Source organism: Haemorhous mexicanus, chromosome Z (assembly GCF_027477595.1).
Source record: "Haemorhous mexicanus isolate bHaeMex1 chromosome Z, bHaeMex1.pri, whole genome shotgun sequence".
In the NCBI taxonomy this organism is placed as follows: domain Eukaryota; kingdom Metazoa; phylum Chordata; class Aves; order Passeriformes; family Fringillidae; genus Haemorhous; species Haemorhous mexicanus.
Window position 1 is genome coordinate 70378301 of NC_082381.1, and position 22005 is coordinate 70400305.

The window sequence follows — 22005 nt, forward strand, 5'->3', positions numbered from 1 at the left end:
CCCTCAGCTGCTCCTCACAGGACTTGTGCTCCAGACCCTGCTCCAGCTCCATTGCCTTTCTCGGGACTCTAGAATTTAAAGGCTCACGCAGAAGCGCTCCTAATTACCGAGAAGCGCAAATAATTGCTGTCTACCTACCTAGTACAGGCTGCGCTCAGAAACCCTCCAGTGAGTGGCTTTACGGCTTTTCTGGCATTAGAGCACCAGAAACCCGCACGTGTTTCCCGAGGCGCGGCACTTTCCTTCCCGCTACTGTTCAGCCGCTATAATTTTTTATCAGCCGCCGTCCAGCCGCCCCGCCGGCTGCGGTCAGCGGCGGGCGGGTGAGGGGTTACGCAGGGGCGCAGTGCACGGCTCCCCCCAGGCCCGCCTACCGCCGCCCCGCTGCGTACCTGCGCGGCTCTCGTACTTGGGCACCCGGTAGTACTTGTTGCCAAACTGGTCGGTGCCCACCAGCTCCTTAGCAGGCCCCACGAGCCGCAGCCGCAGAGCGCGGAGAGCCCTCCAGGCGCGGCTCATGCCGGGAACCGACCGGATGACCGCGGCACCGCCGCCCGGGGACACGGGGACACCGAGCGCGCGCCGCGTCCCGGCCCCGCCGCCTCGCGCCCGCCGGTGCACAGCGCCACCGCGCGCGGCCCGACCCCGCCTATGGGCGCGGCTGCGCGCCAGGAACGCCGCTGGCCATTGGCGCGGGCCGGCCCGACCCGAGCCAATCCTGGCCGCGCCTGCCACAAGATGGCGGCGCGGAACAGATCGGATCGGGCGCTCCCGCCATGTTGGGGCTCATGGCTGCACGCCAGGCCGGGCTGGACGACCCCGCGCGGCTGCGCCGGGCCGAGCGCACCCGGAGGTACCGGGGCCGGGGCGGGTGTCCCTGCGCGGGGAGGCCCCGGAGCAGCAGCTCCTGGCTCCGCCCTGCCGCGGTGCCTCGCTTGGCCCGGCCCGCACTGGGGCGGCCTGGGGCGGGGTGAGGGGCTACACTGCCGCAGCTCCCCTGTGCGCGGGGACCGGGGCGAGCAGCAGTGGGTCGGCAGGCCTGGTGTTTGTGTACGGTGTGCTCAGGCCTGGGCGGAGTGTGCACAGCGCAGTAAGCTGTACCTACTCCCTGCACCTCGGAGTTACCGCCCTTGCTGTTGGCGCGGTTCCTCCGGGGGGCTCGAACTGCCTGCGGCTGTGCTCCGCCTGGTGGCAAACCGGTCTTTGTGCCCTCATCTGCTCAACCTTCCTTTTCCCAAACCCGGGCTTTTGGCAGGTTGAAGAAGAATCAGATGCAGGGGGTTTCCAAATAAATCAAATAAAGCCTACCTTAGTTCAATTACTCACACAACTTCTGGATCTATGGTGGCAATTTATAGCTTATGACGCTGTATCATTGTAAGACAAATATTTAAAATTGAAATTAATTTTGGTAGCTCAGGAATCTTGTTTCTGGGGGCATTTTCTCACAGTTATGTCCCTCTGTGTCCTCAGGTAGCATTCAGTAACACATTGGATGGACATAACTTTACTTGGACAAGTGTCTGCAAAGCATTTCCCTTTCTAAGCTTTTTAATTTTGACTTAAAAAAAAAATCGGTCATCTTAAGTGGATTTTATTTATAGCTGCATTTTGAAGTAATATATTTTAACATATTTCCACTGAGGGATTTCTTCCTTCCTTATATTCCATCTGGAGCTCAAAGGTTTTAAATTAGGTATCTTGTGTATGTCAGAATTCTTATTCTAGGTGAATTTCTGCAGAATTATGTTTCACATCGTTTAAGAGAGCTTAAATGATTTGCTGCTTTTATAGCATGTCTACGGACACGATGATGGGGTCCTGCCTGTAGCAGCCTAAGGGTCTTACATCAGGATTTTTTGCACCTTGAGCTGAAGCTGAGTAGGGGCACTTTACCTCACAGCTTTTTTGGTTGCCTACTTAGTTATGTTTTTTGTTGTGGTGGTGTTGTGCTTGGTACTAAATCGTGCTGTAGGAGGCTCTGATCATGTTGCAAGGCTAAATTTTATATCAGGTGGTATGATTTAATGAAGCAGAATATCTCTTTTTTGACTATGCAATATTAAAATATTCAAAAATACAAGCTAAGAATTGCAGGTCATAAAATGTTGTCGTGAAAGCTTCATCATTGGGGATTGCCTTGTTTTTGTTTAGTACTGCAGAAAATGTAGCATACAAACTTCGTTTCATTAAAGGAAATGCTGTAAACTTGGTGAACTAAATTACTTTGTCCACTAGGTGTCCGTATTCCCAAGCAGGATGAAGCCTGAAAGGATGCTACATGATGAAGCTTCAAAGTAGCCAATATTTGTGGTGATTACAAGCTTCTTAATGTTTCTTTTTCTTAGTGTTTTCAAATTACATTCCAGGTTTTGTTTAATATGTTGACCCAAAATGCAGTTTTGCTTTTCCTTTGAGCCCATTTTATGTATTTATTTCTCTCTTACCTGCCAAACAACAAAGTATTTTTCTCTGCCAACTTCACAAGGCTTAGTTCTATCTCTGTACTGTGTAGCTTTGCAAAAAAATGGCAAGGATGAGTTAAATGCGTTGAAGGGGCATGAAACTAGATTTCAGCTGTTCAGAGCTACATGATAACATTTAATGATTCTGTTCTTGTTTTTCATCTCTCTTTCTTCTTTTTTTTGTGGGTAGGGTTTTAAGTTTGGAATTAAATAAAGACAGAGATGTGGAAAGAATACATGGAAGCGGTATCAACACCCTTGATATTGAACCTGTTGAAGGAAGATAGTAAGTATATACTTTAGTTGGTACAAATGTACATAAGTAATTCACTGTGTTTGGGTACTATGGATTTGTTTTCTTGTTGAATACACTTATTATATCGAGCATATTGAAATTATGAGTGTTTTAACTTCTGTGCTTCATTAACACTTTCAGCATGTTATCTGGTGGATCGGATGGTGTTATTGTACTTTACGACCTTGAAAACTTGAGCAGGAAACCAAATTACACATGTAAAGCACTTTTTTCTGTGGGAAGGTAAGTACTCTGAAAGTCTTTTAAAAGAACATGATATAGCTCTTGTGTGGCTACAATTAAACTTGCAGATTAATATGTGTTCTTATTTCTAGGATAAAAAAAGACTGTACAAAATACTGCCAGAAATCTTTGAAGGCTAGTAGCAGGAGCTAATTGTTTTATTCTTGATTTGTCTACTCTAATAGTTACAATATATGTGCAGTGACTCTAGATTTGTTTAAGCAAATCTATAACAATTTCAAAAGTTAAATGAATGTACTCACATGGAAACTAAAGTTAGACAGTCTTACGTGGCTGTAGATGCCACAAAAAGAAGGCAGACCTCTATTCTAACCTCATATTTTAACACTAGAAAAAGAAGACAGGGGAAAAAGAAAGAAACCCAGACCTTCCTCTAACTCAAAATTTCTGACCTGTGAGTTTTCTTAATGTTTCATTTTGGAATTTGGTGCCTCTACGTCAGTAAATGAGAAAGAAGTTTTGGTACTGCTGTAGAAGTGTTCTCTGTATTCCCCAAATATATATAATACATATATTTGAGTAAATGCACTTTTAAGCAGAATTATTATGCAATTATTTGTGTGATAATTTCACCTGTTTGGAAAAAAAATCTAACACCTATATGCAGTTGTTTGGTTTTTTTTCCCTCTCTCTCTTTCCAGCTTTACTAGTAGCTGTTTTTAGTTCATCATGTGCAGAAGTGATTTGTACAAAACTTCTTAAGAACATGTTTAAATGAAGACAGGTGTGCTACTGAAAAAATGGGATATATTTTTTCTCAAGAACAGGGTACTACTGTGCTGTGTGCAATTTTTTATAAAGCATCTAAGCCTTTATTGATTTGTCAGGCTGTCCCTGCAGGCAATATGAATTTTTCCATTATAGGCATTAAGTGTTCTAGCAAAAGCTGTTTTTTCCTTTATTTGGATAAAGGCTTGTCTGGTAGGTTAGAACTTCACCTAAGACTCACAGTAAGAGATATTCTAATTCATAATAGATTGGTAGCTGCATTTTCCCCTTATTTTTTCCTGGTCTACAAATCATTTGAGGTCTAAGAGTCAGAGGCTTCATGAGTCAGCTATACAAGAACAGAACTGATTTGTAGCAATAAATGGCCTTAACAATATCTTGAATCATAGGAAAGAAAAAGGCTAATAGAACAAGTGCTGATGGCTGGGCTTCTTGCACAAAATTATTTTAAATTGTAGTTAAGAACATATAATGACTATACATCTCTAACTCTCAAAACTGAGATGAATTCTGAAATAGATGCCACAAATTGAAGAAATTCATACTAAGAAGGCACAATGTAGAAGCCTTCAAATCTGTGTTAAAATCAGGCTATCATTAACTTCAGTTAGGTCCGTAGAAATAATCCATCCTTAAAGATTCTGTTTAGGAGTATGGTTAGTTGGTTTTCTGTTTCTTGTGTAGATCTTAATTTTCATAGCTGTGTCTTTTATTTCTTACCACTTGAGGCATGAATTTTGTTAGTAGAATTGGATTTTGTGTGGCACTAATCTAAAAGATGGGCTTATGATTATTATTGCTTAAATAACCTTAGTAGATTTCTTTCCTCAGTTATTTATTTGTAGTATTCATGAAGATTCCTAGTATATTATAAATACTTGCTAACTAATTAGCTACAGTTTATATGTATATCTTCAGATATTTGGAATATTATTCAGAGTTCCTGATGTAATAAATGACTTTATACTGCGGAAGCACTTTCCTCTGACTGTCTAGCTCCTGTCATTGAAGGATATAGTGCTGATATCTTATGATAGTTTGCCTGTTGTCCGAGAGTGCAGGGCATAACAGAGGCTGGTCTCAAAGTTGCTTAAAGAGTATCCTGCTAAAGGCCTTTTAAAGCTGTTTCTTAATACACCCCTGAACTTGGCTTGCTGATGATCTAGTAGTATAGAACAACAAAAGAAGTAATTCCCGGTGGTAGACTGTGATTTACCCCATGTTTCAAGTCTGGGCTATAGGGCTGCTATTACAAATACAAAAATAAAACTTCTCCTGTTTTCCTGGGAGTCAGCACAAAGCGCTTTACCTGGTTTCATATGATTCATGCTGACCTGTGACAAAAACTGGTATTTGAGAGTAAACAAACGGTGCCCATTTCTAGATAATATGCAGATAATGCTTATCTTTAAGGTGGTCTCTACTACTCAAAACATGTCTGGGAAGAATGAATGACAGTGACCTATTATACATAGAATTATTTGTATTTGTCTTTGGTAGAAAAGACTAGGATATTTTGAGTAACGGATGAAAATACTTCACATGGAATGAACTGGGAAAAATGTACATCCTGAGACATGAAACTAGGCTGAATGGCATGTAGCCATTACTAACCTTAGCCAGATCAAAGGTGGTTCCTGCCGAGCTGCTCAAGAGTTTTAGTTCATTCCTCAGCCCTGTGGATTATGGGATTGTTCTTGTGCAGAGTTGATTACAGTCCAGTGTTCTACATTTATAGTTACTGTACCCAGAAAATTAGTTCCATGGGTTTAGATTTTTCTGCACAGTGCATAGAAATGCCTCTCCAGGAGTAAGCTCACTCTGAGTCAAGCTTGATTTCCTGGATCTGCAGGTACTGAAGATTTTTAGCTTGCCATGGTTTAACTCCAGCCAGCACCCAAGTTCATCAGAGGTGCTTGCTCACTCCCCTTCTAGTCGGATCAGGGAGAGAATTGGAAGGGTAAAATCTAGAAAACTCCTGGGTTTGAGATAGTTTTATAGAAAAAGCAAAAGCTGCAAACACAAGCAGACCAAGGAATTAATTCACTTCTTCAGCCATCTCCAGGAAAGCAGAGCCCCATCACACATGCTTACTTGGGAAGACAAATGCCATCATTCCAAACGTGTCTCCTGCGCTTCCTTTTTGCCCCTCTGCTTAATATACTGAGCTTGATGTCACATGATCTGGAATATCCCTTTGGTCAGCTCGGGTCACCTGTCCTGACTCCTCCCAGCTTGGCAGGCACCCCAGCCCCCTCACCAGCATGTCAATATGAAAAGCAGAAAAGGCCTTGGCTCTCTGTAAGCCCTGCTCAGCAGTAACAAAAGCATCCCTATGTTACTGACTCTGTTCAGCACAAATCAAAAATGTATCCCATGCTAGGCGCTGAGAAAAAAATTTATTCTACTCCAGCCAAAACCAGCACACCTCCCTGAAGAATAGAGGCATAAAATTTGTTGACTTTTAGCACTGTGCCAGAGTAACAGGCCATTCTAGGATATGCGTCAGAGGTGGAGGTGCAATGCAGAGATCATTAAACGGAGCTCAAAAGTTGCTTAGTATTGTCAGTGCTGGCTTAAGGCTAACTCCTTCGAGGAGAAGCTTTTTTGCTTTGTAGCAACCCAAGTGAGCAGAAAGCTTTATTAGCTCAGATGAAATCAGAACTATAAGATGTCATGTGAAAAGGGAAGATTTCCTCAACCCCTAGTGTTAGATTAGTCTGTCAGTGCCCTGGGAAAGCTGAGAACTTTGTGTCCAACCAGCCCCTCAGCACCCTCTTATAGGGACCCTTTGCTGAATAGTCCTGTTGGATCAGAGGGTGGTTCAACTGACTTGTCAGGGACACATGCCAACAGCGTAAGAGACCCCCCCTCAATGGGGTTTCCCACTTTATCCAAGTACATTACCCACTGCCAGTGAGTGACAGTGTCCATGAAGGACTCACTCTAACTATGGAATAGCATCCTTTATTAATAAGAGAAAATTATGACTTGTTAAGGTTTGAGGCTTGCCAGTGATCGTTTCTGACTGCAAAACCACGTTCCAACCAGTATACAGACAAAATTTAATCCCTAATAAAATGCACATAGAGTAGGGTTTTTCCAGGCATTCCTCTGGGGAAGAAGACAGATCACGTTGTTGGCTGATCCCAGAAGTTACGATGGAATCTTCCCTAACTTCACAATTTTTGACTTACTTTTGTACTATTCCATTATGTTTAGTTGAAGCTTGAGGACTACCTTTGTTACTAAATGGTGTAAAATTCTCTCCCTTTGCTCTTAAAGCTACAGTCAATAAAATGCAGAGCATGTGCTCAATGAGGGGTGATCTTACCCTGGAGGTAGGTAACTTGAGGTTAGCTCAGTTGATTAGATCATGTTACTAGTAATGCCAGGGTTGTTTGTTTGGTTCCTATATGGGCCATTCACTTAAGAGTTGGACTTGATCATCCTTGTGTTTGCCTTCCAGCTGAGAATATTCTATGATTCTGAACTTTGGGATGGAGGTCTGTGTTATTATTACAATTAGATAATAATGAACCAAGTTCATCCGAGGAGAGCAATTTCACCACAGTTGCTGGTTCAACAGAAAAACATCTTCTCCTGTCTCCCTTGGGGAACAGGTGATATGTGGTTTATCAGATAGTAAGTACCCCTCCCAGCAGGGATTTCAACAGTGCCTGGCCATGGTGTCTTGGTTCCACCCCCATTTCATCCCCCTTAGCAGGTGCTTGAGGTTGTAGGCTGTTTGTATGGGGAATCATTGTGGAATAGCTTTCAGTCATGCTCACCACATTCCATTCAGAAGAAGCAGCTGCACTTTACCCTATAATTCCCCTATGGTTATAACTTCTGTTAGGATGTGAATATAGCTTCTCAGTTTCCTCCCATTTTGCCCCCAGTCATCTTTCTGCATCATCCACCCGTGACTAGTCGCTCAAACTTCACAATATCCAAATAGAATTTGAGAATGTTTCACACTTTTTTACAGTGCAGATAATCTAATACATTTCTAGTGTGTGGTTATCTGGTATTAGTGAGGGTAGCCAGTAGGCTGTTTCATAATTATCCAAATCCTAACATACAATATGATTATTAGAACAAAAAGCAAAAGAGTTACCATCAACAACATGACAACAGGGTAAAGCACTCTGTTGAGAATTCTGGTATCTTAGTGACCATCCAAAAAGGATGTCCCACCACTTTATTCACATACTCCATCATGTGATTTGTTTCTTCCACATCATGATGGACAGTAAACATCTCTGTTGGATCTCTGTTGTCCATTTTTTTTGCATTTGTTTTCAACAAGCATCTCAGGTCTTTGTGTTTTAACAATTTCTTTAGCAGCATGAGGTTCATACCAATGGGAGTAGGCTGCAATCTTGAATCAGATTATAATTAGATTCTGATATTTTAATAGGATACAATAGGAGCTGAATAACTTAAATTACGTTCCATAATGTTGGCAAAGTTATAGCACAAATATGAGAATGTATTTGTGGACAATATTACTGTAGACACAAGTAATCAAAATCACAAGAGGGTCTCATAAAAGCTCATCCTTTACCAATATACACGGTTTCCAGGTTATCATTAGGATGTATCTCAAAATGAGAAATATTTTGCTTGGTGCCATGACAATTGTCTTGTGTTTTGATGTTGTTACGTTCACAAATGTATCCTTGTTGCCCTCATGCAATGCATGTGTTGGCATCAGTAGTGTTCCATTTATTTCCATCTTTTCAGGCTCATGCTCTATGTTCCAGAGGATGACTATAGTTCTGTTGTGGTTTAATCCTAATGCAATGATTGGGTATATATAATATAGTGAAGCACTGTGTATTGTTAACGCAAAAGCTCTGGCTGTGCTGCTGATGATACCATAGGTAAAATTGACTAAGTACCAGCAGAACTGGAATTCCTTTGAAATTCAGTTGTATTATCCCAAATTACCTCTTGAATTTCAATGAGTAATGGTATCTTCGCCTTCCCTTGTGATTGCAGCTGTCATCAGTGCATCCGTAGTTGAGCTTGGATATAAGTGCTAAAGAAACATTGGTTTGGACTATGCTACATGCATCTGTGATCAACTGATGCTCTTTTTCATTAACACCCTCCCACTGAAGTAATATATCCTTTTGAAACCATTGATTAGTTCTGAAAGCCAAAAGGGAAGATCATAGAGGGTGTTTCAGTTTATTTAAATCACTATTTATTGTGACTAGTTTTGTTCCTTAATAAGTCAGAGTCTTGCCATTTAGAACTTCCCATCGTGTTCCCAGGATACCAGTCACATCCTTCCTGGTTTGCCTAGAGGAAGTGAGGGTTTGTTTATGCAGCCATGCTGTCCATCATGTGTAGGAGGTTTTCAGGAGCAGTGAGTGAGCTGATTGGGTTGTGGAAACATTTTTCTGCATCCGCAGTTCAACTTGTTTGTGTTTATTTAAATAACATTTACTATTGACCTGTATTCTTGACTAAGAAGGAACCAATGTTATGTTATAATTGTGAGGAGACAGTTCGATAGATGACTGAGGCTGAGTTGTTAAAAATGGCCCTTCAGCACTTTTGAATTAAAGGCCCTTGTTCAGTCAAGAGTTTGGGTCTGTTCAAAGACAAATCACAAGTGTTTGATGGAATATTTTAAAGGTATGCCAACACTCATGTTTAGAAGAGCTTGTGGTTTTCTCCCTTCAGCATAATCCACTACCCTTTGACATAGCTTACAACAGTGTGTAAGACTGTTGTCATGCATTTCATTATTTTGAATTCAGCATCCTATTGAGATGTCTCCTTCAATTCCCTTCATAGGTGAAAGGTGTTGGTTTTCATTCTCCTTTGTGATGATCCACTCCTGCCTTTAAAAGGTAGTGCTATGCTGTCTAATTTGTAGACAAATTTAGGCCAGGCATAGGTACACTGAGAAGTGCATACTCTTCTGTACATGGCAGTACTGAATATCTGCATCTCTGTTTGCATAATGATACCCCTGCAATACTTACTGCTTATGGAGGCCAGAACATTTGATAGAACAATGAGAAGATAAGAGCTGAACTAATGAAATCTCATGGAGCCTTTTCTAGTTACATTTTTTTCATAAATACTGCATTTAGCTGGGATGGAGTTAATTTTCTTCGTCATAGTTTGTACAGTAGTATGTTTTGGACTTGTAACCAGTCTTGATGGCACACTGATGTTTTAGTGAGTGCTGAACAGTACTTGGTAGTGTCAAGGCATTCACCATTCCTCACTGGCCCTTCAAGGGGTGGATGGTAGGCTATGAAGAAACAGCTGGAACACCTGACCCACGTTTACCAGAGACATACTGATATTCCATACTGTAAAATGCCATGAAGCCTATGGTGAGGGGTTACTTTTGCATCACTTCACTGGTTGGGGGTTTGTTTTGTTTGTTTTTTCCCTGGGTTCACAGGGTTTGTTTTGATTTGTTCCCTTTCACTTACTAAAATGTATTTATCTCAATCCACAATTTTTCACACCTTCCACATTTGTATGTTCCCCTTCATCCCATTGCGGAGGGTAGAGTAAGCAAACAGCTGGTTTTGGGCCCCTGAGGCTGGATCCATGTGCATCCAGCTCAGATGAGTCGTCTACCAGGTATTTGAATGACATACGTTATAATGACATACATTTTTCAGGGCCTGGTCAGTTGAGTCTGTATCTTGGAGCTGTCAAGACTGGCTCTGCTATCTATTCTTTCTGCCACTGCTAATTATTAGTTATATTGCAATCTCTAAATATCCACAGTTCAGTTGAAAGTTTCCTATTGTTTTTCTGGTTTGATTTCTGAATGCAAATATAAATGACTCTCAGTAACTTAGCTGACTGCTCTCTGGTGACTTTGTCAGACAGGAATTGCCAATAACTATGTAGCTGTAATTATTCGTTAATACTAATTAATTTCTTGAACTGTAGGTGTGATTGTATTTTTTTGTGGATAATTTCTAAGAAGCATAAATGGTTTGTAGTGTTAAGCCATGACATTTAACATAAGATTTGTAAACATTGCAACTTAAATACTTCAAAAGGCAGTTTTTATGCTTTATGAGTGTCTTGAGATATGCTACAGTTATCATATTTTGAAAAGATAAATTTTTTGTAGTTTTTTGAAATGAAGACTTTTCAAAGTAATGAGTATTAGTTGAATGAAAATCAAGCCAACAAAAATACAGTTCTTGAAAACCTCAGGACAAATTAAGAAAAATGTTTATGTTTTCAAGTTGTCATCAAATACCAAGACAACTGCAAGATGGTTATCAAAACCCTAACCAGTTGGAATATTTTCCTTGATTTTAGGAGTCATCCTGATGTACATAAATTCAGTGTGGAGACAGTCCAGTGGTATCCTCATGACACTGGCATGTTTACATCGAGCTCATTTGATAAAACCTTGAAAATATGGGATACGAACACTTTACAGGTAAGAGAGTTTCTACAGATTGCAACCTTTTTTGTGTACATTATTTATTGCGTATCTGAAGTTCTCACAGAGGTGAACAGGACTATGAATCCTGAAGATGAAAACCAGCCCTGTGTTAGAACTGTAAGTGCAGCAGCAGGGTGTTGTGGTCCTGGCATTTGTGCACACCTTGGTGTGTACTTGCCCATTTTTGAAGACCTGAATGCCTAAACTGTAGGAGAGCTTGGAACCCTTGGGACAGTTCCTTTCTGCTTTTGCTGTGAACAGGAATACAGCTTGTTGAATATTTGCTGGGTAAACTTGTCCAGCAAAGTCTGGTCTGCAGTTCATTCTTGGGGATTGTTGAGTCTAATGGCAGTGGCTACCTATTTTTAATAACCAGCATCTAATAACCAGTACTTTGGAAGGAGTGGTGTCTTGGCATAGAAGATCCAGGTCCAGAATTCTGCTGTTGTAAGCACTAGAAACACCATTGCTAAAAATCAGTAGAGAATGAAAAACCATTAAAACCATGCTAACCAATGTAACTGACATTATTAAGGGAAACAGATTATTTAGGAATTTATGTTGCTTTGATTCAGTAATCCTGGCATCTTGTGTTGAACTGTGAATTCGTGTCTGTGGTTTGTCCTGTTCTCTATGAACATTTACATTGATTCATAATACCATTGATATGTAAATGTTCATAAGGATCTGGAATTGACATTGATATTCTTTGACTGCTATTTCACTCATGGTGAAATAATTCTTTGAAAACAGGTCTGTTATTCTAGAGACATAATAGGGAACAAAATTTTAGCTTTTTTGGTTTGGTTTTGTTTGGTTTTTTCCCAAGGATTTTTTTGTTGTTGTTGTTGTTGTTTGGTTGATTTTTTTTTAGATATAAAGTTATGTTTGCAGTTGGTAAATCTTCTCATAAAAAGTTGAGTTTCCACTAGTTAGATAGTTTTGTGATCATCTCTTGAAAGACCCAGTGTACACATAAAAGTTATTGAATGGCCTGTTCTGCCACTAAATGGTGTTTTTGAAAGTACAGACAACTCAGTTTTAAGAGATTTTTCATATGCAGTCTTTTACAATAAGACAACAAAAGCAGTTTACCTGGAAGGAATTGTACTTATTAAAGTAAATATTAAAGTTTATTAAAGTAAATATGTTCCATTAGTTTTAAACAGTCATGAGGCAGATAGTAGTTTTATATGGAACTGTTTTATTTTTTTAAGAATTTAAAACAGTGTGTGGTATTTGTGAATGAAAAGGGTCTTTAAACTTAGTCTGAAATGCCTTCTTCCTATTGACTCTATTTCCGTATTATAACCTTTTCGTTTACTTACTAGCTTTATTAATTTTTGGTAACTGTAATCGTTTCCATTCATGCTTCTCATTTGTCAGTTTTTATGGTCTGTCTTTTGGGTCATCTGTGAGCTCTGGTGCTATCCTGCTGTTGGAAGCAGGCTTACTCTGTGATGTTTGTGTTATCTGGCTTCTAACCAGGAGAGTAATCATTACTATGTAAATAGTAATATTTGTATTAGTCTTACTTGTAGCTGTTACTTGAAAAATAATGGTGAGCAGCTACATTCTGCTAATATACTTGCATTGCAATTAATTTAATATTTTTATTATCAGCCTGCAGATATATTTCATTTTGAGGGAACAGTCTATAGCCATCACATGTCTCCAGTTGCTACAAAGCATTGTTTAATAGCAGGTATGTATCTGTTTTTAAGAAACAGATCGATAGATAGATAAGGTTTATAATAATAAGCAGGTAATATTTCAGTTGGGTTTTTTTCCCCTACTCTGTCTTAATTTTACATAAATCAAGTCTTGATAAGATGTAAGTTTACTGGTACAGAAAAATACTGTCCATTAGTTGGATGATGTCAATGACAGTATCATATTTGTTCTTCTGAAATAATGCATCAATCAGTTCTCCTTACTGATAAAATTCTTAGCTGTAGTTAGATTCTTTCATTACCTAAGTTATCATTTAAAGGTTGTTAGATCCAAATATAGTAAATTTTGTAAATAGATCTGTGTATTGCTTACATGTGCACAATGTGTCTATGTTTAGCAAAAAAATATTTGAGGAGATATTTTTAAGTTTCCCAAGTATGATCCTGTTTACTTTCAGTTTCTAAATTTTGTTTGGACTAAAAATGTAAATCTATTATTAGAAGCATTAAGCATGAAGCATCATATTAATAGAAGCATTGCTCTGACTGAATGAGCAGTTATGCAGCTAGCATTTTTCTTCTATTTTTTTGTCATTGCTAAGATTTTTTTGTTGTTGTTCTTTCAGATGCTGGGAGTTTTTTTAGCTGTCTTTGTTTCTCTTGTTACAGTTGGTACCAAAAGCCCCAAAGTACAGCTCTGTGACTTGAAGTCTGGATCCAGTTCTCACATTCTGCAGGGTACTTTTTACTCTGAAACATAAATGTTAAACAATAACTATTTTGAGTAAAAACAAGTCCTGTAAAGAAACACTGTATACAATGTAATCTTTGTCAGTAACATGACTAATTTATTTGTAGCCAATTGTGAAAGGTACACAGTGGCAAGAGGTTCTTCTGGGTGTTTTTCTAGAGTTAATGAATTGCAGAATATAAACATTAGTCAATGAACAGTTACTACCTATGTTTGGGCATTTTCATGGTCTAATCAATACTACTTACTATTTATTACATGGTTAAATGTAGTCATTGGTTTGGGGGGTTGTGGAGTCAACAAGTGGTGTTTTACTTGGTCTTTAAAAAAGAAGACCAAGTAAAACAAGAGAAACTCCCCACCACCTCCCAGAAAAGTAACCCCCAGAAAAGAAACCAAAATGAACAGAAAATTTCACTGCTTTTAAGAACGTATCCCATGGAAATGTTTGAATGGTTTTGTTTAGAAGTTTCTGATTTCTGTAGAAGGATATTACCAAATCGTTTCCATTTTCCTAGTTCAGTTAAATGTAAGATTTTATTGTTCCATAATCCATTACTTTTGTCACTCAGTGAGAATTTGCCTTTGGTGGCTCTTTTCTAATGTGTTCTTTCTGTAGTGTCAGTATGTATACACATGCTCAAGAGAAGGCAATCATGAAGCAAATCTTTATGCTTCAACTGTACAGAAGCATTAACTCAGACACAGCAGTGTAAAAGTGCAGCTTTATTTCTTGGCCGGCTAAGTCTCAAAGGAACCTAGATGATTTTTTTGTGGTGCAGAGCTTAAACTGTTAAACTTCTATGAACTGAATTGGCTACAACAAGCATCTCATATTCTGTTCCTAGAACCTGGAGCTCCAGACAGGGCAGTGACAACATCAGTTCTCTAAAGAGCCTGTTTGGTTTCATCAGGGCATCTTAATTTTGACAAGCATTAACAAGAGTTTGTGCTTTCCAGGCACAAGCTCTGTTGTGTCTTTGTACACAGCTTGTAATAGCCTGTTACCTCACGTGCAGTATTGGAGGAATAAGTGGAAGGAGAATATGTTACTGATTAGAGATAATCTAGTAATTCTTTGCAGAGCTGAAGCAATCAGTAGCATCTTGACCATATGTGTCTTGACATAGGCTAACTCTAGCACCTGAAATGGAAGTATATGCATGGCTGTTGTTTAATTAATGGATCCCAATATATCTGTCTGCTCTGAGCCTACTAAGTGTATCCTGTAGTACCTGTATCTTGGAGGTTTTTCCTATTATCCTGGTCATTACAGTGATTTGATTAATTCAGGTAATGGGAAAGCGCCTACTAGAAGATGTACCAGGAACAAGGTGGTTCACACCGCCTCTAAACTGCGTTAGCAAAAATGCATTTTATGGTTTAGTTTATTTTTCAGCAATATGTTTCTGTTATGGTGTGAAGCATGATTGCAGTCTTTTCATTTAGGACATTTTATCCTTCCCCTTGTCTGTACTTATTTAACATAACTCTCCAAGTTTTAAAGTGTGGGGGTGTGCATGTGTGTGTATAAAAAAACAAAACAAAAAACATGTACATTCATGTATATGCAAAAAGACCTTTCAGATCATTGAGTCCAGCTCTTAACCCAGCGTTGCCAAATCCACCACTGAATTTTGTCTCTAAGTGGCACATCTGTACATCTTTTGCGTATCCCCATGGGTAACGGCTCAACCACTGCCCTGGGTAACCTGTTCCTGCCAGAATTTTATTTGGAAAACATGGGAATTTTTCCTAACAGCCAATCAAACAACAACAACTTGAGGCCACTTCCTCTCCTGTTGTATGTTACCTGGGAGACTGACCCCCACCTGGCTACAGCTTTTTTCAGGTGATTTTCGAGAGCAGTAAGGTCCCCTCAAATCTCCTTTTCTCCAGACTGAAAACTCCCAGCTCCCTCAGCTTTCCTTTTAGGACCCGTGTTCAACACCCTTCACTAGCTTCATTGATACTTTAATAGTTAAGGGAAAAAATACTGCAAATTCAGGACCAAACTCTTAGAGGATAAAATGAGTAAAGTTTTAATTGTAAGATGTAAGGTAGACATAGTTTAAATTTAACATTATTAAAAGATTTGAAGAAAAGTAAATGGAAAGTTCCTTCCATGTATGAAAATACCAGTGCTGCACAAAAAGCTGTGACTGAGCTGTAATGTGATTTGCGTAGGTAAAATCATCTTTATTATCAAAAATTATACACATGTGGTACTGTGTGTTTCACTTGCTGCTCACTGAAACCCCATTCAAGGAAGAAGAAGAAAAAAGAGAAATAATTTCTGTCCCAAAATAATATAGTTTCACAAAATTTAAATTGATGTTGCAATTCAGATTATTATTCTGGCTTGGTGAATCCTATACAACTAAATATTTGTTTTTACTTTCAGTTATTTACACAAAATGGTGTGTATAACAACCTTTTAATATAATTCTTAGGTCACAGACAAGAAGTATTGGCAGTGTCTTGGTCCCCACGTCATGAATATGTTTTGGCAACAGGAAGGTAAGGATGTTGCTGAACTGCACTGGATTATTGGTCAGTAAAACTTTTATGCATTCGTTAGGCAGACTTCACTTCAAATGCACTTCTGGAGTTAATTTTCTTCATTGACTTTTACCTGTTCACAGTTTTGTAGCTTTTCCATAGAAAAATGAAACCTGAAGAACTGTCAACAAGTCATGCTGATTTTATAGCAAGTTTGTACAGAGTTTTGAAATACTAACTGTAACTACTGGTAAGGAAAATGGTAGAATATTAAGGATATACTCACTTCTTACTGTTTATTTATTAGTGTGTGCATTGCTATTCCATGTTGTAATAAGGTAAAACATTATTAGCTCAAATTACCATTCTGGTAATCACACTTAGTTATATCAAAAAGAATAACTTGGATAGCTTAGCTGATATAAATTTCCAAGTGAGAGTAATTCAGTGAATTTGGATTGTATGTTGATATTCCTGGGCTTTTTTTGTTTTCTGTCCAGATGTTTTTAATGTAAAAAATCCTCTTGGCTATTCTGTCACTTTCATGTATGTTAGCTTTTGATTACAATATGACATTTCTCTTCTTACTTTTTAGATGTCATGGTTTGTTTGTTTTTTTCTTTTGCAGAGAAGAGCAGCTATTTCATAAGTTTAGTGGAATGGCTGTTTTATATGTTTAGAGAAGTTACCAGATTTGCAAACCTTTGGTTTCGGAAGTCAGGCTTCTAAAATGCTTATCAAAGTTGGAAAATTTGAAAAAGTTTTAACAGTGTGTTGTTTAGGGATTTGTTTGTTTGCTTGCTTGCTTGCTTGTTTGTTTGTGGGGATTTTGTTGTTTTTGTCTTGTTGTAGCAGATGAAAAATTGTTTGCTTGTAGAAAGCTTCTGTACGAGTCATACAATAGATCTGTGATAACAAAAGCTCAAATTCTCAGACCACTATGACAGACAATGCTGGAGTCTGTAGCTACAGTTTAGGCAACAGAAGAATTAGCAAGTTTATTCTCAGGCTTTGTGTATATGTGAGGGTGTTACATTGTAATCAGAGGTAAGTGTACTGTGTTACAGATGATGATTCACTCTTAAGTCCTGATAGTGTACCAGCTGAAGTTTTTAATACACGTAAATGAAAGTCTGTAGTCTGCCTTAAAATATTTTTAATGGATTTCTGTTGACTTCAGTGTGCCCACATGATGAGTGGTTCAGAATAGTTGCTGGACCAAGGTGAGTGCCAGGTGTGTTGACCGAAGACAGTTTCTGAACTGTAGTGCACTAATTTTAGCAAATCTGTTTTTCTTAGTGCTGATGGTAGAGTAAAATTATGGGATGTGAGGAGAGCTTCTGGATGTCTGAGTACACTTGATCAGTACAATGGAGAAAAGTCCAAAGCATCTTCTGAGGCGGGTAATACAAAATATAACTGGTGGTAATTCATATGTAACTAAAGTAATTCTTACATTTTATGAATTTTTTGAATACTTAGACCAGAAAGGGGAGTAGTGATAGTCCAGTTGTTACTTAGTACATAACAGAGGCCATTCAGATTTGTTCAGTTACTTCTGTTAGAGAGTCAGTGTTTATTGTTTGGGACCTTGTTTAGAGAGATTGCCTATACAATAGCAGTGTATCTATTCTAAATAGCTTTCCTCTAAAAAGGAAAATTCTGTTATCTTTTTTGTGAGTGTAAGAATTCATTTATGCTGTGGATTAGCCTTTATGTAAGTACAAAATTCATTGAAATATAAAAAATTATTGAGAGCAAAATTTTCTAAAGAAAGCTATACTTGGTGAAAAAAAAAGAAATATTGTTTAATGAAAACCAAAACTGATGTAACTCCAAAGATAACTAGTGCGATTTCATACATTCCTTTGAAAAACATGTGTACTTGTTCAAGCACAACATCTTTCTTTTCAACTTTATTTTTGTCAGACAAGATCAAGATGATTTTTTGGTTATCTAATATCAACTGTGTATAGGCTAGGGTATTTAATTTATTGAAATGTGTGTGAACTAAGTAATAATTATTTACTAATAAAAAGCAGTTCACACTTCTACCTAAAAGGTATGTCTAAATTAGGTACTGCAGTATAGTACAGAGAGACCTTATCCTGACTGCTTCAGAGCTGGCCAAAAGCTACATCATGTTGTTGAGGGAGTTGTCCAAAAGCCTCTGGAACACTGACAGGCTGGGGGCATCAACAACGGGATGATAGATTGAACAGAACTGGCCCTTGAACTGCACCCCGAGGAGCACTGCTGGTGGCTTTTAGCAGGCCAGATTTTTATAAACCAAAAATTAAAATATTTTTAACTGAATGTTACTGTTCAAACAGCACTTCCAATGCTCCACATTGAAGGAAAAATGTATACAAAGTAGTAACTTTTCTCTAGAGACCTGAGACAGCTCTTTTTCCTGGCAGCAAACACTGCTCACAATGGGAGAGTGAATGGTTTATGCTATACAAATGATGGACTTCACCTGTTAACCATTGGTACAGATGATCGGATGCGACTCTGGAATAGCTCCACTGGAGAAAACACCTTAGTAAGTTTTCAAGGAACTTAAGTTGTGTTTTTACTTTCATTTAATTTTAAGAGATTTTGTAACTTTTGCAGTTGTCAGTAGAACTTTGATTTCATTTTCGTAAAGCATGTAGCTGCTCAATTTCATCACTAGAACATTTGGTGAACATTTTTTTCTTCCAAATTTCTTTTCTTCTACTTATTGTAAAGAAAAAGAGTATGAAGAAGCCTAATCTACTTAATGATTGAATGTGGTTACTCTAAGTTAATGAATTTGAGAGTATAGCTATACATACAGTTAAAACTTGAATAAGCAGTGACTTTTGGTAGAAAGTTTTGGATTTTTTTAAACTATTAGTTGCCAGTTTACTATCCATAAAGCAGTTGGCTGTACCTCAAAGTTTCACTGGCTGCCTGGCTTTCTTGCAAATCTCTTTCTGTTTTTGTGGAATCTCTCCTGTGGAGTTGCATGACAGTATTAAAAAGATCTATTCATCCATCCTTCCAGATTTGTGTTGGAATCACACAGCAGCAGGAATGAGGGGTGGGAAATGTGTTAAACCTCTACTGATATTGCAGTCTTTTTAATGGCTTTTGGGTTTTTTGTGCTGAAGATTCTTGTTTTATTTTTCTCTTCAGTAAAGAAAATAGATTTCTTTGTTTATTTTGAAAAAAGAACAAACTAGGTAAGTCAGTGTCCATGGAAATTTAGTCAGCTGTAATTATGGTCTGTCATTGCTGTCAGGAAAGAAAGAAATTTTGCTATACCTCAGAAATCTTTTGATTCTACTGCTTAGTTTCAGAGCAGAGCAAAATAATTCTATGTGGATATTTAAATAAAAAGATTTCTCTCCATCCTACCCATATTTGCCAGTTTGTTCTCAGCACCTCGTACAGAAACATCTTCCTGTCTTCAAATCACCACCACTAAAGTAGATAATGTAGTTTGTTCAGTCTCCTGTTGCCAGCTGGATCACTGGTTTTTTGGTTTTTCTGTGCCTGTTAGTTCATTGACTTGTTTCATAGGCTATTTTACGGTTTTCCAATCTGGTGTGGGATAGCTTGACCCTGCTTTGCTTTTTAAAGTTTAGAGTTGTGTTGTTCCAGAGTACTGTATTTTCATACACTGCCCAGAGGTATTGCTTAAAATAATTTTAAGGCATCAGCAAAGAAATAAATGCATGTAGAAATATTACAAGTTTACATCATAGCCCTTTAATTTCCCTGACTAGCCCATCCTTTTAACCTTAATATTTCTTTTCTATATCTTTCTAAAGGTATAGAAACCAGGCCATACATATGATTTTCTTTTAACAATGTCATGGTTGTGTACAATATTAGCAAAGCTCTCTGTGTTAATCTTAAATCTCCCCATCTAAAACTGAAGGCCAGAGTTAAGAAAGAAAACAATTCCAATTGTGAAATCTTTTGACTATAAGCTAAGAAATTTGTGAAGTTCATAATGTAAATATTCTAACACAACATATTTTCTTCATGAAGAAATAGTCCAAATTGTAATGCTTTGTTTTCATTAAATTTGTTTAGAGGACGGCTGTACTGTTTCCATGAATATATTCCTCTATATCTTCATAAATATACTTTTGATGTCTGATAGAACCTAATTAGACTGATATAGCCAATTGGAATATTTCCAAACATGTTTGCAAACTTCACTTTCTGTATTTTATGAGACTTTTATCTGTATAAAACTTGTCAAGAGCTTGAAACTCTATGAAACTGTAACTTGAGACATTAGTGAAGGTCTTAAGATGCTTTTATGGTATTTTAATTTGCAAGACTTCCCTTACACCTCTCCACTAAGGTCTTAGAAATTTTTCCCATCAAAGCTACCATGGGAGAAAACGGTCCAGTACTTTTTTGTTGAACTTGTAAATAATTTCAGTGTCTCATACCTTTTCATACCTTTTGTTACTAATATTGTTGCTCTGGCTTTTTTTTTTTTTTTTTTTTTTTTTTTTTTTGCTATTTCCAGTAAATTGTTCTTTGTCTCAACCCATGATCTCTGCCTTTTGTGCTTTGAATCTGAGGCAGGAGAGTGAGTGTACTGAATTGAAAATACCATTTCTAAACCACAACAGGTGGTAATTCCTGAACCATGTCAAATTTCAGTGAGGGTTCAGGTGCTTGATGCGGATCTGGCGTGCAACAGCCTGGTGCAAATCCTATTTCTTAGTGTGGAGTTGCAAATTTTCAGGCATCCTTCTTTCTTTCTTTCTTTCTTTCTTTCTTTCTTTCTTTCTTTCTTTCTTGATATTAAGAAGAATAAACTTTATTGAACATAAAAATGATTCTTTTGATAGACATCTGTACTTTGAAATATCAAGAGATATATTAACATAACCCAAAATTAATTTTTTTGAGTACTAAACATGAAGTAAAATTGACCTTCTAATATAATTTCCTGGTGTTTTACTTAATAGCTGACTATGTAATCTATGTGATCTTTCATTTTGCAGGTGAACTATGGGAAAGTCTGTAATGAAAGTAGGAAAGGACTCAAATTTGCCATCTCTTGTGGCTGTAATCCAGAGTTTGCCTTTGTTCCATATGGAAGTACCATTGCTGTTTATACAGTTTTCACAGGAGAACTGATAACTATGCTTAGAGGGCATTATAGTACTGTCAACTGCTGTGTATTTCAGCCTCATTTTCAGGTAAGTCAAATACAAGCAGTATTCCAGACAAGCAGGAATATTTATGCAGATTGACATACCATTTGCACTACAAAAGCATTCACTTTTCAGGGATATGCTTTAATCAAAGATCATAAGAAGGAGTACTGTGGCTTATGTGTCATCCAGGAAAAGTTTAATCTAATTTTTGGGATGACATTTTCTGGATTAGGTTCCTTCCACTGCTTGTTTTGTCTCACATATGTAGCTTTTCAAGATACCTTTAATAATTTTTTGGCTTTTGTAATCATTAATAAAGCATATGTGTGAAGGCTTTTGTTTTCTGTAAAACTAAAGAGGAGTTGTCTTTCTCAGAGATACCTGAGACTAATCACTTTAAGAAAGAATGTCAAGTGCCTTAGTACTGCAGTGAGTACTGAGAAAGCTCTCAAATACTTTGCTAAGGTGCTCTTGCTCAAACGCCTGTGGTTACACTTTGGATAAAGTGCTGACAACATTGTGAGTTTCTTCAGTTAATCAGAGAACATTTTTACTGAGAAATACCATAGCATTACAGGGACTCGTGGTACTGACAGATGGGTTTTTTTTCTTCTTCTCTGCCTTTTTCTCTTTTCCTATCCCTATCCCCCTCTGGTATATTTTTCTCTTGTAATAAAAGAGTTAAGGATAACAAAAGTTAATTTGTTATGAGGTATTTTA

At 38.1% G+C, this 22005-nt stretch overlaps 2 protein-coding genes across 6 annotated transcripts in view; one reads left to right on the plus strand and one right to left on the minus strand.

Annotated features, from left to right (window-relative positions):
• The window catches only part of NDUFAF2 (NADH:ubiquinone oxidoreductase complex assembly factor 2), a 56122-nt gene extending 55498 nt beyond the window's left edge, over window positions 1–624 (minus strand). Inside the window, exon 1 of one of the 2 annotated variants that reach the window (XM_059873771.1) lies at window positions 393–624. In XM_059873771.1, the coding sequence (XP_059729754.1) occupies window positions 393–519 (127 nt within the window). In that variant the 5' untranslated portion in view covers window positions 520–624. The remainder of the gene's footprint in view (window positions 1–392) is intronic. The other variant, XM_059873772.1, reaches the window with a different exon arrangement.
• A 75-nt stretch (window positions 625–699) lies between these two features.
• ERCC8 (ERCC excision repair 8, CSA ubiquitin ligase complex subunit) overlaps window positions 700–22005 on the plus strand; it is a 29149-nt gene continuing 7843 nt past the window's right edge. Inside the window, exons 1-11 of one of the 4 annotated variants that reach the window (XM_059873585.1) lie at window positions 726–853; window positions 2239–2313; window positions 2656–2751; window positions 2902–3003; window positions 11074–11197; window positions 12827–12908; window positions 13546–13614; window positions 16081–16147; window positions 17429–17532; window positions 18550–18674; window positions 21130–21327. In XM_059873585.1, coding sequence (XP_059729568.1) covers window positions 2282–2313; window positions 2656–2751; window positions 2902–3003; window positions 11074–11197; window positions 12827–12908; window positions 13546–13614; window positions 16081–16147; window positions 17429–17532; window positions 18550–18674; window positions 21130–21327 — 999 coding nt within the window. In that variant the 5' untranslated portion in view covers window positions 726–853; window positions 2239–2281. Of the gene's footprint in view, window positions 854–2238; window positions 2314–2655; window positions 2752–2901; window positions 3004–11073; window positions 11198–12826; window positions 12909–13502; window positions 13615–16080; window positions 16148–17428; window positions 17533–18549; window positions 18675–21129; window positions 21328–22005 lie in introns of those variants that run through there. The other 3 variants (XM_059873584.1, XM_059873586.1, XM_059873587.1) reach the window with 3 other exon arrangements.